The sequence below is a fragment of the Lissotriton vulgaris genome, chromosome 7 (genome assembly GCF_964263255.1).
Source record: "Lissotriton vulgaris chromosome 7, aLisVul1.2, whole genome shotgun sequence".
NCBI lineage: Eukaryota > Metazoa > Chordata > Amphibia > Caudata > Salamandridae > Lissotriton > Lissotriton vulgaris.
In genome coordinates, this window is record NC_141695.1 from 351,045,711 (window position 1) to 351,063,843 (window position 18,133).

The 18,133-nt window shown below is 46.0% G+C and overlaps 1 protein-coding gene across 5 annotated transcripts in view; it reads left to right on the forward strand.

Annotated features, from left to right (window-relative positions):
* The window catches only part of LOC147701569 (GTPase KRas-like), a 233,455-nt gene that overhangs the window by 61,966 nt on the left and 153,356 nt on the right, over positions 1 to 18,133 (forward strand). For all 5 annotated transcript variants that reach the window (XM_086930235.1, XM_086930234.1, XM_086930233.1 and 2 more), the window contains one exon: positions 13,974 to 14,107. In XM_086930235.1, coding sequence (XP_086786361.1) covers positions 13,997 to 14,107 — 111 coding nt within the window. In that variant the 5' untranslated portion in view covers positions 13,974 to 13,996. The remainder of the gene's footprint in view (positions 1 to 13,973; positions 14,108 to 18,133) is intronic.

Here is an 18,133-nt window from a genome sequence, read left to right on the forward strand (position 1 = left end):
AAAATGCCTAGCAGTGGTTGCAGCGCACCTAAGACGACAAATACATGTCTTCCCTTATTTGGACGATTGGCTAATAAAAGCCAAATCACAAGAAGAATGTCTCAAACACACAAAAGACCATTCAGTTGCTGTACCAACTAGGGTTTACGGTGAACTACACAAAATCCCACCTGGGGCTAGGGGCTACTATAGACACAGAAAAAGCCAAAGTATACCCCAATCCAATCAGGATACAAACCATGCTCACGTTGATCCAAAGATTTCAACCACAACACTCACTAACAGCTCGAGTGTTCATGCAGCTATTAGGGATGATGTCCTCTTGCATACCGCGAATACCATATGCCAGACTACAAATGCGTCTGCTGCAAGAATGTCTAGCAACACAGTGGAATCAGGCTCAAGGTCAGATTACAGATCCGGTGTTGGTAGACGACCGCACACATCGCTCTCTGAAGTGGTGGAACACAACAAACATTTCCAAGAGGCGGTCGTTCCTAGAACCGATTCCACAAGTGATACTAACAGCGGATGCATCACTCACCGGATGGGGAGCGCATGTGGAGAAATATACAGTGCAGGAAAGATGGTGTACAGCAAAAAAGACTGCACATCAATTATCTAGAACTACTAGCAGTGTTTCTAGCATTAAAAGCTTTTCAGATGCAGATTCTCAACAAAGCAGTCCTGATCAGAACAGACCACATGACAGCAATGTATTATATTCAAAAACAGGGGGGGGACACACTCTCCAGACTAGCGCAGGACATTTGGAGATGGGCCATTCCTCAAAAGATCTATCTGTTAACCGAACACCTACCAGGAGTTCAAAATCAAATAGACATCTTAAGCAGAGAGTCAGAACAAAAACACGAATGGGAACTGCACGACAGAATACTGCAGCCATTCTTCCAAAGATGGGGACAACCAGAGATAGATCTCTTTGCCACTCATCGGAACGCAAAATGCCAAACCTTCGCATCCAGGTACCCACACCACCTGTCGCAGGGCAATGCGTTATGGATAAATTGGTCCAACAAATTTGCATACGCTTTTTCCCCCCTCTCCCACTAATTCGATTAGTGGTTCGAAAACTGCAACCACATTTAATGACAATGATACTAGTAGCACCCACGTGGGCACAACAGCCGTGGTTCACCACACTTCTGCAACTCTCCCAGGTGCCACATCAAAAGTTAGAAATATTACCCATGCACCTTACACAGAACCATGGAGAAATAATGCACCCAGATCCCAAACAATTGAACCTAGCGATCTGGCTCCTGAGGTCATAGAATTTGGATACTTAAATTTACCTCCAAACTGTATGGAAATCATTAAGCAAGCAAGACGTCCTACCACCAGAGCATGCTATGCAGCAAAGTGTAAAGTTTGCTGTATAATGTAACAGTAACATCAACCCTCTGGACGCATCCACTAAAGAGATTATTTGCTATTTACAACACTTACAGCAATGTAACCTTGCTTACACCTCTATTAGAGTACATCTTGCAGCTATAGCAGCGTACCTGCAAAACAGGCAACATCTATCCCCATTTAAAGTGCCAGCAATAAAAGCTTTCATGGAAGGCCTGAGTCATTCCACCAAGACTACCGCCTTCCCCGGTCTGGAATCTCAACATAGTACTTACCAGACTAATGGGACCGCCTTTTGAACCTATGCATAGGTGTCCAATACATTTCCTTACATGGAAGGTAGCCTTTCTTATAGCAGTGAATTACAGGCATTCACAATACAAAAACCATTTCTACAGTTACACCAAAATAAAGTGGTTCTTAGAACAAACCCAAAATTATTGCCTAAAGTAATTTCAGCATTCCACATCAACCAGTGGAACTACCAGTCTTCTTTCCAAAACCACAGACGGTAGCAGAAAGGGCCCTACATACATTAGAGGTCAAAAGGGCAATATTGTACTACATAGAACACAAACTTTCAGAAAAACCAAACCACTATTTGTAGTGTTTTCTCCAACACATAAGGGCAATCCTATCTCTAAAGCAGTCATTGCCAGGTAGATTGTAAAATGTATACAAATGTTACATAAAAGCAAAAAGGACATTAACTGTTCCTCCTAGAGCTCACTCTACACGTAAACTAGGGGCATCTATGGCATTCTTAGGAAACATTCCTCTAGATGATATGCAAAGCAGCAACCTGGGTTACACAACACTACTGTGTCTATGTGCAGGCAACACAACAGGCTAGAGTGGGCCAAGCTGTACTAAACCTTTCAAACTGTTGCAACAGACACTGGTGACCACCGCTAGGGAGGTAACTGCTGTATAGTCTATTCATAAATATACCATCTGCAGCCCATATGCCTCGAACGGAATATGCTACTTACCAGTATGCATCTGTTCTTGGCATAGAGGGCTGCAGAGTGGTACATGCCCTCCGAGCCTCCCTGGAAACCTGTCTGTTCCAACACGATCTTATTTAGATACACTTACATGGGCATTTCTCTCTGTATTCTATCATACTACTCCATCTAACCCTACTATGGCAAAACAATATAAGGATGGAACCGATGCCCATGTGCACTAGCAACCAAAGGAGGAGTCCTCAGTCTCGAAGACAAAAGACTTCTCCAAGAGAAAAATAAGTGCAATCATCCGAGCCCAACACCAGATGGCGATCTATTCATAAATGTACCACTCTGCACCCCTCTATGCCAGAACAGATGCATACTGGTAAGTAGCATATTCCTTATTTTGTGGGCAACCTTTGGATGATATAATCCGTCCGGGCTGAGGAGGCAGTACTATCTCTGCATGAGAATGGACTGTTGATGTCAGATCCACTGACATCGTTATGACCGTGACAAGTTTTATGCATGGATTACAAACTGCAACATGACCGGAGGCTCTATGGAGGGCTTGAAGATGATTGTCTCCATATGGAACCTATTGAGGTCTTATTTGAGCGTCTAAGGACTCCCAAGTCACAGAAGACTATTGAATGTAGGAGCCATTGAGGGCGATAAAGCAGCCAATTGTGAGACATTCCTTACACTCATCCGATAGGAGGCAAGCCATCCCATGATCAAGGAGCAATCCGCTCCGTAATTCGTAGGGGTAATGGCACATAAAATATCTGGGAGAGTTGCTGTTGGCTGAATAAAGGACTGTGCTACTGAAAGCCAGTTTGCTTGCTGCTGTGTGCGTCTCTAATTGTGGGCAACCTTTGGATGATATATATTTATATATCTATCAGAAGCAATCACTACAATGTCATAAATGAGGACCGAACTGAGTAATCAGCAAGTTATTACTAATATAAGAAAATGGAACATGTGGAGGACATCACATACCCCAGTGAAGTAGTGACTGCTGAAGCATTTAAACCAATGCTAACTGAGTAGCCTACCACCAGGCCACTGATATCATAATCTTGCTAGTAAAGAAAAAACAAGGCAACAACTTGGGCCTAGAAGACGGTCAAGGTGAAATAGAGGCCAACACACAGAAGACCTACAACCAGTATCCACTTCGAACTGTAAGTTATATCTGACAGTGCAGGACCTGGCTGAAGTATGGAGAAAAAAAATGCATAGTCCTCTAGGTGCGACCCCCCACCCACTCCACGAAAGAGGAAGTACGAAAAATAAACGGTGTATTTCCTATAATCAACAATAGTTGCACTTCTATAGGTTGCAACTCCTTCAGTTTATTCTGCTTTTAATAATGTCACTGCAGGAAATAGACATGAAAAATCACCATACGGTATAAGGCTATGCAAGTCTATAGGCTTTATTGTGCTAATGTATATGGGCATCTTCCGAAGGGCGTGAGGTACAGAGCAAAAGGGGAATAGTCCCTTATGAAGCAGTTGAAAGTTTTGTAAAGCGCTCTACTACCAAGCAGTTTCTTGGCACTGCAGAAAGACTGTCCTGAGGGAAGCAAGGGGAATTACGATGGATAGGCTCAGGAAAAGAGATAGGTTTTAAGGGCTATATGAAAGTCCATGTAGGTAGAGATGGATCTGAGAGCACGAGGAAGTGCGTTCCAAAAGATGGGGACAAGAATGGAAAATCTGGATCCGCCAAGTTTTTTTTCCTTCGATAGCGAGGAACGATAAGGAGGAACTGGGTAGAGAAGCGAAGGCTTCTACCAGGCACATAGGCCCTGATCTTAAATCTGATGAAGTCTGGAGCTGTGCCGGCTAGCGACATAAAAGTCAGGCACCCCATCTTGAATAATGAGCGTTCCCATATGGGGAGCCAGTGAAGTGTTTTTAGCAGGGGAGTAATGTGATACAATTTCGGAAGCCTGTAGTTAAGGCGGGCCGCTTGGTTTTGGATGAGCTGCAAGTGACGGTGCTCGTATGCAGGAATACCAACATACAGGCCGTTGCCATAATCCAGGCGGGATAGAATCATTGCCAAGATAAGTTTGAGGGCTTCGACAGAGAAGTAACAGGAAATTTTGCGGATGGTTCTGAGGGATAGGAAGCAAGAAGAGACCAACAAGCTGATTTGAGGGCACATGGAAAGGTCTTGGCTGATTTTGATGCCCAGGGTTTTCACAGAAGCCGAGGGAGCAGGAGGGGAGCCGAAGGCTGGGGGCCAGAAGGCGGAAGTCCAGAGATTAGAGGGACCACCGATAAGAACCAGCTCCGTCTTATCGGGGTTCAATTTTAGTTGGTTGTGGTTCATCCAATTGTAGATGAATGTCAGTGTGGAATGGAACTTAAGAATAGAGTCAGGGGTGGAAGAAAGATTAAAAATAAGCTGAAGGTCATCCGCATAATTAAACACCATGACCTCCATATCCTGTAACGCAACAATAAGAGGATATATGTAAAGATTGAAAAGGAGAGGGGAAAGAGACGAGCCTTGGGGCACCCCACAGGAAACTAGAGAAGAGGGGGCGGGAAAGCCTTCTAACCGAAACGGCCTGGGTACGGCCCACTAAGGAAGTAAGCCAGGCTAGAGCCGATCCCCGAACGCCGGTGCCCCGACACGGTCGAGAAGAATGGAATAATCGACCGTGTCGAAGGCGGCGAACAGATCGCGCAGGACCAGAGCCTGTGGGGAATTGATGTCGGCGCTTCTCCTGAGCTCATCCACCACGGAGAGAACTGATTCCGTGGAGTGCGGGGGCGAAAGCCGGCCTGATGAGCGGCCAGGAGATGGTTGGCCTCAATGTAGGTGGAAAAACAAGACTTAATGTGACTCCAAGATCTTACCTAGCGCCATGAAACCTCTTGATGCCCGTGCACTTAACAAATTCAGAATAACATAACAGAAGCGGGAGCAGAGAGATGGTAGCAGAGAGATGGGCCCTAAGTTGGAGGAGAGTGGGGTCAGCGCCCAGCTTTTTAAGGATAGGGATAATCGTGGCCAATTTTAAACCCGTCAGGAACAATTCCCTGAGAGATGGAGCTGTTGTAATGGGGGGTTCCAGACAGCTGGAAAAGATCTTCCTCCATGTCGACAGGACAGTGGTCTGCGGGAGAGCCCGTCTTGGCTTTCCCTAGCAGAGTTGTGGAGGGAGGCGCGGCAAAGGCATCACTTCTGGGATAGAGGGGAGGAGTGCAGAGCCTCTGGTAACAGGCAAGCATAAAAGGCCATGCCATTCACCACGCGCAGCAGACAAGCGCTGTGTGACAAATGCTGCAACTTAGCTGCGCGACTGAAATGCTGAAACTTCCTTTTTAAAAATATTCGCCGCATTTGTATTTTTTTAAAACTCACTGAATATCTATGACTTACCCTTTCTGCACACTCTGACTCCTGATTCACCCGCATACTCCCTGGTCCACCACTGGAATATTCCCCATTGCTGTGGAGGGAGGCGCGGCAAAGGCATCACTTCCGGGATAGAGGGGAGGAGCGGGGTGGAAATTGGCTGTTAGGTGGACCAAACTTGGTCAAGGGAATGGTATGTATGTAGCTGGGGAGGGAAATGTGAGGGGTAAAATTATACAATGAAGAGTATCAGAAAAATCTTTGGACATGGGGTCCTCGCGATGGTCACCAGGCCAAAAATGTAAATCTCCTAGTAGTAATACAGCAGAATTGTTGACCATGAGTGGCCAGCAATTCCTGTATAGCAGGAATGAAATGAGGCATTGCCTGGGGGGGGCGATAAAAAAGCGTGCAGGTGAGGGGGGGTCGCAAGGTTGGTAGAGCGAACAACCAAAGAGTTAACTGCTGCAATAGGGAGCTCCAACAATAAAGCAGTGTTATAGCTAACCTCAGAGGGCTAGAAGTGTGATAACACCCAGTGAATAAAGTGAAAGGAACCGGCCAGGGAGATTGTTTGAAGTGAGCAACCAAGCCCCATTACAAACTAATCCCATTAAAAAGAACCAGAATGTTGAAGAAACATGTGTAAACCAGGTATCCACCGTTAGATGGAAGATAGCCATCAACACAGGTGGCCTCATGACGGCGCCTTGAGAATAAATATTTAGGCATCTTGATGCCCTGGGTGGTGTATACAAGGTGCCTGTGGCAGCAAAGGTACAAGACCTTGCTCTAAGCGATGAGTAAGTATCACAGATGTCCTTGCATTTAAGAGTCCGTGTAACGACAGACCGGAAGTACCAGAGAAGAACACCTTGAACATGACTCGCACGGACTAGAAATGTAGGCAAGATGCCACAGCAAGGAAGACCATCCAGGTACAAGGATGAAGGAAAAATGATATGCTGTAGAGAACACAAGAGAGAAATTGAACCAAAGTACCACCGGTGTCTGAGACCAGCGGCAAGAGCCCATCCTGCTGATGTATAGCAAGAGCAGAACGGTGAAGTGCCACTGAATGAGCCATGTCTCTGCCTACTATGTCCCTGGTATCCATACCACATCTTATTGCAAACTTAGCTGGCTCTTGACCATCCTGTGTCTGGGTGAGTTTGCTCAGTGTCGTCCGGGAGCGAAGGCAGCAGGCGTGCCACTAAATCCCTCAATGCATTGGAAAAGCAGCCCAGAATGCATGCAGTGTTTACTGATAAGGCTGAGCTGGCAGAGAAGATGCTTCTTACACAAGTTTCCAGCCTTCTGAACTCCACTGTCCAGAGGACCTTCAGTGAGGCCACTGGGGTAAAGGAGACTGTAGTGGCCTAGACCACAACTTCTTGGAGTTACATGCCAAAAGAGTCCGACCGCGTCCCCAAGGGTGGGCCGGTGTATATGGGCAATTGACAGGTCCACAGGGGCCCCGTAGCGGGCCTAGCCCAAGCCCCTAATTATCATACAGTGCTTCACTGCAGGGTAGCAAAGGCCCCACTTCTGTTTTGCCTCGAAGCACTTTTATCAAGTGGTCCATGATCACTTCCACAGAGTGGAGCTGCAAGCTTGAAATCGCAGCTGCCCTAGTCATTACCTCAGCGAGGGAGGAGCTCCCATGTAGCAAGGGTGGGGGAGGACCGAAGGTAGGGAGGACTAAAGGCCACTAGCCTCACCCAGCTCAATTAGCCATCTACCCCCCCCACACTTTTCCAACTCCAACAACTAAGGACTGTTTAGAAGGAGGAGGGCAGGTGTCCAAGCCGAACCACTCAACTGTTGCTGCACCTGACTCTGTCCAGTGTCAATGCAGTGTTGTGTCTGCATCAGAGAGGGTGATCGGCACAGTGGCCATCTGTGCCCCTGACTTCGCTGTCCACTTTGGCTGATCAAACTCTGGAGTCACAGCTGGGAAGCCCAAAGGGCTATGCACCGGAGTAGACAGTGATCTGACTACGGATCCAGAGGACCTAAGTGACGCCATGGGCAAACCTGCTGGAGTGCACTCAGTTGTGACTGCTCTCGCCTCCTTGGAGCTCAAAAGCACTCGAGGGAGGTGGGGGCCAAAATATAGCTCAGATGAAGGAATACTACAATTCCCTAAATTTCAGTCTTCAATCTGTCTTCCACAGGACCCACAAGGTTTGAACCACAGGGACATGATAAAAAGCATTGGCATAGCCAATAGGTCTTGCCTTTGCGACATTATAAGTGTTTAGCCATGCAACAGTTAATGTTGCACCAAGGATAATGTGCTGCATAATTAAACACTTATAAGGTCCCAAAGGCGAGACCTATTGGCTATGCCAATGCTTGCCTTCATTATCACGTATAACTGCATCTTTCAATATGCGAGTTCAGGGTTTGCACTGTAGGTGAATGTATTAACCTGAAACGCTTCTGCATGTTAAGGGACAATGTGTGTGTATATGTATGTATATGTCCAAGGTATCCTCCCAACCAAGAAGGTAGAGGTCACGATAGGGGAACAACTTGAAGGTTTATTAGTTACAAATTAAGGCACAACGTACATATGCATTTCGGCTGTGTAGCCTCTTCAGCGCCCAGCGTAATTCAGGAGAGAAGTCAAGTGCCATGAAGTTGTTGAAGGTGCAACAGCTGAGGTAAATGCAGAACGCTCCGCCCATCATGATGAAATTCCACCAATCACAGTACCTTAGTAGTAGATTGAACTGCAAATCCCAGCATGCAGCAGACTGCCGAGATATGGCGGCCAAGTGGTTGCGCGAACTGCAGGGTGACACCGGACCATATACCAGTGGAGAAGTGTGGCTCACTGGTTAGAGCAGGCAGACCCTGAAGCAGAGGTCAGACCCGGGACCAGGGTTCAATTCCCGACGCGGCAGGGTCTTGAGCTCAAATGTCCACGGACTCGATAATTCTCGCTTCGGTGCCTGACCTAATCATGGGTTCACACTCTGCAACTCTAGGCATTAAGCTTGTTTAATCTCCACAACGGCCCCCCTGCGGCGGGATGCCTGGCTTTAACCTTGGGGATGCCCTGTAGGGGCTATCTCACAGGGAAAAGCCAGGACTGGTTCCCAAGGCAAGCGCGGAGATACCCCTTCGGGGGTCGATTCAGGCGCTATATAAGAAACATAATAATAATAATCTCATTATGGCCGTGCCCACAGGAACCAACAGCCTTCTCGAGTCACCAACTTCACAACCTTCGCTTACAGGATTCTTCTTTACGGGGGTCAGTCCGGCAATGCGTCTTTCCCAGCACAGAGTTAATAACTCCAACCCCGCTTTGTTTCATCCTGCTTGCAATGGTGGGCCAGATCCATTCAATGTGTGTATGTATATATGCTCCATATGGTTTCCCCTATTGTGACCTCGTCTTTTGTTGCACGGAGGAAGGTGGAAGGATTAATTTGCGCGATCACCAGTGTCGCGCTCACGAGGTCCCCGTGGCACTGAAGTTGGCCTCAGTTTTCACTGGCCTCTGCTTTGCGGAACTGTTATTTCCAGGGAACTGGATCCACTAAGGCCCGCCTGCAAGTCCGGGAAGATACGGAGCGGAGAAGCAGTCACTTGGCCGCTCGTTGGTGAGGAGTATCCCTTTCTTGCTCCCGCTGCAAAGAGCCCCATGACTTGTGGGTTGCTGCGGTTGGGGACCTAAGGAGCAAGATGACACTTGGGGACACTTGTTTTTGGGGACTTAACGATAACCATGCTCCCAGTTTTTCTCCACCCACGCATGCCTTTTCCCAAACGCACTGCTTTTTGGGACCTGTAGGCGCTGTGCATCAAGTGCCCGTCAGGAGGCACACGCTGAAGGATTTTCACCTGGGAGAGGAGGAGTGAACTGTGAGCCTGAGGGGTGGGCGGGGTATTTTACCTGGCCATCGGCGCCTGCTCCCTCACACACCCCAGGCGCTGAAAGAAGGCGACACGCCGAAATGCATCCGCCATATCCAGGTGTTTTTCCAAATAAAGCTGGCTCCATATGGTTTCCCCTATTGTGACCTCGTCTTTCTTTCGTTGCACGGAGGAAGGTGGATATATGGAGATATATATATATATATATATAATTATATTATAATATAATATAATCAAGAAATCTTCAGACCACCACTTGCGCGGGGAAAGAAGAGACGGACCCCACGATATCCAGGCAAGTTATTTATTCACAAGCCTTCAAAATGCAACGTTTCGAGTACTCTTGTTCACACACCACATTTGTATTTTTGGTTTTCTTTTGTTGTTGGTTCTGGCCACACCTCCCACACGTGCATCACATGACCCAACCTGTGGCCCGAATTGAGTAATTTAAAGCAACAATGCACCACTATGTATATAATGAACATCAAAGATATTGGACAATGTCGCAATAATACATTTAAAATCAATAGCGATAAACATGATGCCGCTTATGTCAATTCACCACAGTGAACACTGTTTGGTGGATACAAAAATATATATTACTGTATGAATACATTAATAACTTTTTTTAATATATCTTTACTGCCTGAATGCAGATAAATGATCCACTAACTAATTTAAAATGATATGCCTACATGCATAATTCATGACTCAATAAGCTAAATATGTCAATGGACCAATCCAATGTATATACATATAATGACGTAAGCAAATTTAAATACTAAGCCTAACAGTGTTGTTGAAACTTAAAACGGAGTTCAGCTGGATTACGTGCAGAAAAGGAATTGCCCCTGAATGCACCTTAGTGTACAACCGTGACTATAAGCTACAGTCATATATATTTAAATTTATACATTTATAAATTTTATACTTCATAAATATTAAGACCTATTTACAAAAAATTATTTACAATAATAAAGTGCTCCTATATATTCAGTGTAAAATAACCACCAAAAAATAACCAAATACTATTTAAATGACCGCATTGTTTGAAAGCATAAACAACCAATCTAAAAACGGTAGTAGGACTGCAAGTCACCATACTAGAGTACATTATTGTTTATATCGTAGTGTATAACTTGTGGATTGCTCATATGTACTCCATTATAAAGTACACAGTAAAAAATTGCTGAAACCTCCAACATGGAGGTGTGGTGGCCTGATTGTAGTGTGGATGCGATTGAACAGTCATTCTACAAAAAATTGTGCAAATCCTCCGTCGCATTCAACCCGTTGGGTTGTTTGCTGTCAAGCTTGATTATGTACCGAGTCTCCAATCTGCGTAATATATATATATATATATATATATATATATATATATATCTCCGCTCCTGTTGAACACCAGGGCGTCTCACTCGCAGGCGGGTGCTCCAAAGAGTGAGGGTGCACCCACTCGTAAAATTCTCCGCTCCAATTCCGTACCAAGGGACAATGTCCAAACGGATAAAGAGCACTTGCAGGGAACAGTTTGGGTTTATTTATTCAAGAACCAAACAGACACTGCTTAACAGACGGGTTTTGGTAGTAAACCTTCATCCATGGACCAGGAAAACTGCCCTTTTGACTGTTGTATAAAGTACAGCAATTATCTGGGATAAATGGCCCTTCAGGCCGCTGAGCCCCAGTGCACTGCACCAACATTAGCTACGCCCCTGGAATGGTGCCGCAGGGCCTGGTGCTCCGAGCCCGTGGATGTGTCTCCCTAGGTACAACCAAGGCCTTGGGTCTACCAGTAAAGTGCTCAGGTGACTCCACGCGTGTGCGAAGCGCCCGGTCAGTGCGCAAGCGAAGAGCGGTCCTGCCTGTGCGAGGCATGGCTGCGCCGGGTCTCCTTTCTTGGCTCCTTCATTCCGAAACCCCAGTGTCAGTCCTGTATATTTTGGAGGTGGATTAGAGATGAAGTAGTTAATCAACATAAACTATTGATGTCAATTGTGGGTTGTGCTTTCACCTTTACTCCTGGGGCCGGTCATGCCTTGCCTTGTTTGCCCTGTCCGATTACAGAATTATGTGAAGTGGAAAAACACCCCTGGATTGGCTGCCCCTAGTATGGCTCTTGATGGATTTTTGCAGCGCGCCGTGGGAGCTAGTAGCAAATAAATTGAATCTGCAGAAAATAGATTATCCTGGTCTTCGTTTTCCACACCACACATGGTATTAACAAAGGACTGTCACAAAGGGTAGTTGGTCATTAACAACTCTAAAAATAACCCAGCCATTAATCTACTATCCAAAAACTTAAGCTAAGAAGCAATATGAAATCCAAAGGGAGGGATACGGAAGCGTTTGGTCCAAGTCCAACAAGATTGCGCACCTTGCGCGAAAGCAGGGGGGGGGGGGGGGGAAGAGAGGAGGGGGCCTGCGCGATTCACTTGCAGGAGTTGGCTGCCGCGATAATTGTCAACATATGGTGCCGGCCGCTTGCTTCCGCAAGTGAATCGCCGCACGCTTTGCCATTGAAGGCAATGGAATGCATGTCCGTTTTTGGCTGAAAAGGTGTACCGCTAGCTAAAGGTCTTTTTGCCTACCCAGCGCCAGCGCACTGCGTAGGCGAGACCTAAAGAGGCACACTGTTCCTTTGACAAAAAGATGTAGACCTTACAAAAAAGGAACCCCTCCAGCACGGAAAAGAAGGAACTGACATCCACATGTCGGAAGAAGTTTTATATGGACTCCAACATCACATCCACGGAGTCGCACGACACCCTCTGCCGACACGCAAAGGTGCTACTGAGAATTTCCAGATCCAGTCTAGCTCCTGGGGAGAATTCAATGGTAAGGAATCTGTGGCTAGATGTCTCTATTGGATGGAACCTTTTCCACCATGTTTTGGATAAAGGATGGATGCTTCTTAATTCACTTGATCCCATTGGAAAATGGAAGGTTTCTTCAGTGGAATAGACGGTGATGGGCACTCTAATCTGAGACAGTATCCATGTTCTACAATATTCAGAAACCATTTGTCGGTGGTCACTTTTGCCACTCTTGCAGGAATGAGGTTATGCTTCCCCCCCCACTGCCAGAGTAGGTAACACCCATTGTGTTTGTGGCTCGAGCATATGAATGCTGTCCTCTGCCTCTTGACTTACGGTGCTGTTGTCAATGTCTTTGTGAATGAGACGATTGTTGCTGCTGTCCTGTAGTTCAATGAGGGGTTTGAAACACGCGGTGGTCCTAGGGCCTATAGGAATGTCTTCTATATTCTCTTCACTTTTCCAATCCGACCTCCTTGAGTGTCAAGCTTGGACTTCTTCCTTGACAGCTCATGGTCTCAGCAACGAAAAGCTCTAAAGAGCCAGGGCATATCTGTAGCCTTGCGCTGCTAGCTTGGTTTGACGCCATAAAGCCTTCATTAACAATCTCTAGAAAATGGTCCCTGGAGAGGTGGGCCTGGATGGTTAATAGGTTCCCAAGTGCTCCGAATCGGACTCTTGAGCAAGTCTGTGTGCTTTTGTCTGTGAAAGCTACCCAGCTGTCTTGGTCAGAGCAGTAGTATGATGTCTGGATCATTGAGCCATGCCTCGCTGTCTAAGTTCTAGGCGTTGAATGGTGTCTTGATGGCTAAGTCTCCTTCGAAGTTGATTATGTTCTCCTCTCAATTTAAGTGTTTTCAATGTCAAACAAGCCCTTTACTGCGAACAAGTAGGTGCAGTGCCTCTTCTCGGCATCTAACAGGAGCGTTGTACTGTATCTGGTTCTCATTTTTGCCATTTTGATGTCATTACATTTTTCGCCTTTATTTTAAAGTTGTTGTGGGATTGTTTTTCATTTCAATTTTAGTACTTCATAAAAACTTTACACATTGTCCTAAATTTCTGCTCGGTGCCACAGCTACCAGAGATTGAACTCCGGTTTATTTAGCAACTTCAGTGGTCCCCCCCCGATTTACAGGGATTGTGGTTCTTACTTGAGAACGTACTTAGTCAATCAACTAAAACCCCATTCCACCACCCATTCTCCAAATTAGTTTCAGTCTGCAGTTTTCCTACTTGGGCAAAGTTAATCTGACAAATTTCAAAGACCGAATTGAAACTATGAAAATTAATGTGAACATTCAAAATATCTTTGAGATTTGCTGGAGAGGTAGCCCCCGGAAACCTGGCAAAACAGTGTAGGTTTACCAGTGGAAAGATTTGTACTGAGATTTTTGCCTTTGCAATTTACAGATCCGTCTTTCGCCTTGTATGTTTTCATTGAAAGTGTAATAAAGAAAACACAGGAAAAGGTGCCTTTCACTCTTAGGTGTTTGCAGTATTTATGCCTAATCCAATTGGAGCATTTATCCCCTCCTTTCTTTTGTTTCAGCTGGTGCAGACAGTTGTTTGGGAATGACTGAATACAAGCTGGTGGTGGTAGGCGCTGGAGGCGTGGGAAAGAGTGCACTTACAATACAGTTCATACAGAATCATTTTGTAGATGAGTATGATCCCACCATAGAGGTGAGTGTTCGCACTATTCCGAACCCTACCCTAAGCTTTTTGGAATTTGTAATCCAGGTATTAATCCTGGTATGCTGTCCTGGCATGCTCAGGGTATTGGTGTTTTTAGACAAGGAAGTGGTTGATTGAAGCCATTTCTACGGGCCTTCGAAACTCACATGATGGTGTCCAAGCAGTGCTATGTTTGAAAACTAGGACCTTAATTAAATTAAGGAAATGGTAAAAGTAATATCAGTGAGTCTAATGGCAAATGCCAATACTCTTGTGTTATTTTCACATTTCCTCAATAACTTCAGTGTTCCATCAGGATCTGCTCACGTTAATTATAGTGATAAATGTTGTCTGGTTAATGCAGCCAAAGTGAAACGTTTCTGTATGTAGGTTGACTGTTTAAGGTAAATGTGCCCATACATCTATGCTGGTGCTGCTCAAAATAAGGTAATACAACCATTTTGGCGTCAAACAGGCCTCATGCCAGCACCATCTGTTCTCACCAACATGTGCAGATGTACCTGCAGAGTTAGAGGTAAGCCTGTGCTGTTGCTGGAGGTCGGTGTCTCTCACTGGGTATTCGCAGGCCAGACTTTGCAGTGGTCACAGGCCTTCAGTCTTTATCTAGATGTCATTCTGACCTACACACTAAGCTACTACACCCTTATGCTTACTTAGGTTGCAGCAGCAAACTCATTTACTCGGCCCTCAAATATATTCCTTACCCCTCTAGGGGAGACAGTAGAGGTGTCTGCCTCTGGTTACCGCCTTTAACTACACTCTTCTTCTACAGAGATTTTCTAATCAAAAGGTGAACATCTGAATCCGCCACGAGCAGTTTATTCAGTTATACAAGGGCAGTTGGTCTCCTGCAAATTAGAATGCAAACTCTAGGGCCAAAACGTCGGTTATTGCTTAGATTGACTCAAACTTTCAAAGAAGCTAATCATAAGCACACAGCATGTGTTGCTGTAGATCTACATGCTCTGCATACTTCTGTCATCTTACGTAATCTTGTGTCCTTGGTATGTGATTTTTCTTGTTGATGATAAGGAATGTGAATGAATAACAGGACTATGTACTGTCATTAGGGTAATATATAGTTCCCTATGTTAGTAGAGATATATATATTTTCCTTCTTGCCTTCCTTTCTTCTTTATCCTTGTATTCTATACCCAGGTACAGGAGGGTAATTTGGGTAAACCTCTACATATTCCTTGAATACAACTTCTGTAGTAGGGGATCTCTGTGTATAGTCATAATCTAGTGAATAGTCCCGCCCATGTGCGTGGACCCGGAGCAATCAAAAATAATCTCTTAAAGTGTCAAAAATGCAGAACTGCACAGACACTGAAGAGATAATTTAAAGACATATAATGCAGCCTAAAAACAGGCTACACTGTCCAGTACTTCAACTAGAAATTCCACCAGGAATCCACAAAACAGCCAAGCCTGTCCAGATTTCCCTTGCCTTCAGCAAAAACCCCTCTGGAATGATAGAGAGGAAGACATGGACAGACAAGCCCCATAGGCTGCCATTATGTGGCTCAGAATAGGATACTGTGCCTTTAAGAGAACTTTCCAGAACTTCAGTATCCCAGAATGCCCTGCAGGTCCCTCTTACTGTCAGTTCTTTTTGAAGGCGTAACACGCCAGACCTGTAGCATTCCGTACATGAATATCTGTCTCCACCGGGGAGGAGGGCGAGCACTTATGACTATAACAGAGATACCCCTACTACAGAACTGGAGTTACAGAAAATAAACTACTCCTTCTGTAGTAGGGGATCTGTGTATAGTCCTAATCTAGTGAATAGCATGGCAAGCCCATCCCCACAACAAAGCGGCGGTGGAGAAAAGAAACCAACACCACTATTGTGCGAACAAATTCCGCAGCGAAGCCTGTCCAACCTGAGCATCTGCCCTGGCATCAGTGTCCCGGCAGTAATGCTTAGCAAAGGTATGAACAGACTTCCAAGTGGCGGCCTTGCAAATTTCTGCAATCTGCACATTACGGAGCAAGGCTGTCGTGGCAGCTTTACCCCTGGTGGAATGAGCCTTAGGCTTACCTCTTAAGGTCTTATTCGCTTTCTGGTAACAGTTGTATGCAGGACACAATCCACCTAGAGATGGACTGCTTGGAGGTCGCAAGTCCCGTCCTGACCGATCCATAATTGATAAACAACTGGTCTGACCTACGGTAGGCATGATGGCCTCCTGCATCTTTAAAGTCCCGCACGCGAGACTACATATGCGTCCGCTTCAGGAGTGCTTGGCATGTCCGTGGAATCAGGCTCACGGACAGTTGAAAGACCTAGTGTTTGTGACCGGTCGTGCATACAACTCTCTGCATTGGTGGAATCCACAAAACCTTTGCAGGGGCCGACAGTTCCAGGAGCCTGTTCCACAGATCATTCTGACAACTGACGCTTCTCTCCAGGGATGGGGAGCTCATGTACTCCACTACACAGTGCAGGGACTATGGACAACGCAGCAAAAGAAGATGCACATCAACCTTCTAGAACTGATGGCTATCTTCATGGTGATGAAAGCATTCAAAGTACATCTGTGCAACAAGGTCGTGTTGATCTGGACGGACAACATGACGGCCATATACTACATTCAGAAGCAGGGAGGTACACACTCTCCACAGTTGTCTCATCTGGCTCAGAGTATGTGGAAGTGGGCCATTCAGAGGAACATCTTCCTCATGGCGGAACACCTCCCGGGCAAGGACAATCAGATTGCAGACCTTCTCAGCAGGTACAGCCACCAAATGCACGAGTGGGAGATACATCCATCAGTACTCTACCCGTACTTCCAGCAGTGGGGTCATCCAGAGATAGACCTGTTCGCCACAAAGGAAAACGTCAAATGCCAAAGCTTTGCCACCAGGTTTCCACACCCACAGTCGCAGGGTAATGCAATATGGATGAACTGGTCAGGCATATTTGCGTACGCTTTTCCCCCAGCACCTCTAATACCGCTGGTGGCACGCAAGCTGAAGCAACACTCGACGACACTCATCCTGGTTGCTCCGACGTGGGCACGCCAACCACGGTACACCACGTTTCTAGAACTATCCGTGATACTACATCAAAGGCTGCACCTCACACCCAGGCTTTTGACGCAGAGCCATGGCGACATTCAGCATCCAGATTCGCAACAGCTCAACCTGGCGATCTGGCTCCTGAGGTCTTAGAATTTGGCTACCTCAACTTGCCTCCCAACTGTATGGATATCATAAGAGGCAAGAAAGCCCACCACCAGAGCGTGCTATGCGGCAAAATGGAAGCGGTTTGTCATTTATTGTGCAGACCACAACATCCACCCGCTAGACTCATCTACTCAAAACCTCATTTGTTATCTGTTACATCTATACAAATGCAATCTGGCCTATGCTTCCATTCGTATACATTTATCCGCAATAGCAGCTTCTCTCCAACAGGCAGCATTTCTCACTTTTCAGAGTGCCTGCCATCAAAGCTTTTATTGAAGGACTCAAATGAGTCATTCCCCCCGGACCCCACCGGCTCCTGAATGGAACCTAAATGTGGTCCTCACCAGACTGATGGGTCCACCTTTTGAGCCTCTACATTCATGCGAGATTCAGTTCTTCACATGGAAAGTGACTTTCCTGATAGCGATTACATCGCTGCGACGCGTTAGTGAACTCCAGGCACTAACTATCCAAGAGCCATTCATACAGATTCACTCCCAACAGGGTGGTGCTTCACACTAACCCTAAGTTTCTTCCTAAGGTGGTTTCACAGTTCCATATCAGACTATAGAACTGCCTGTGTTCCAAAATCCTGAGTCCGTGGCGGAGAGAATGCTCCACACACTAGACGTCATGAGAGCCTTAATGTACTACATTGATGAGAGCCTTCATGTACTACATTGATAGGACCAAAGACTTACGGAAAACAAAACAACTATTTGTTGTTTTTTCGCCACAACACAAAGGCAACCCCATTTCCAAAGTGGGTATAGCCAGGTGGATCGTTAAGTGCATTCAAATTTGCTATCAAAAAGC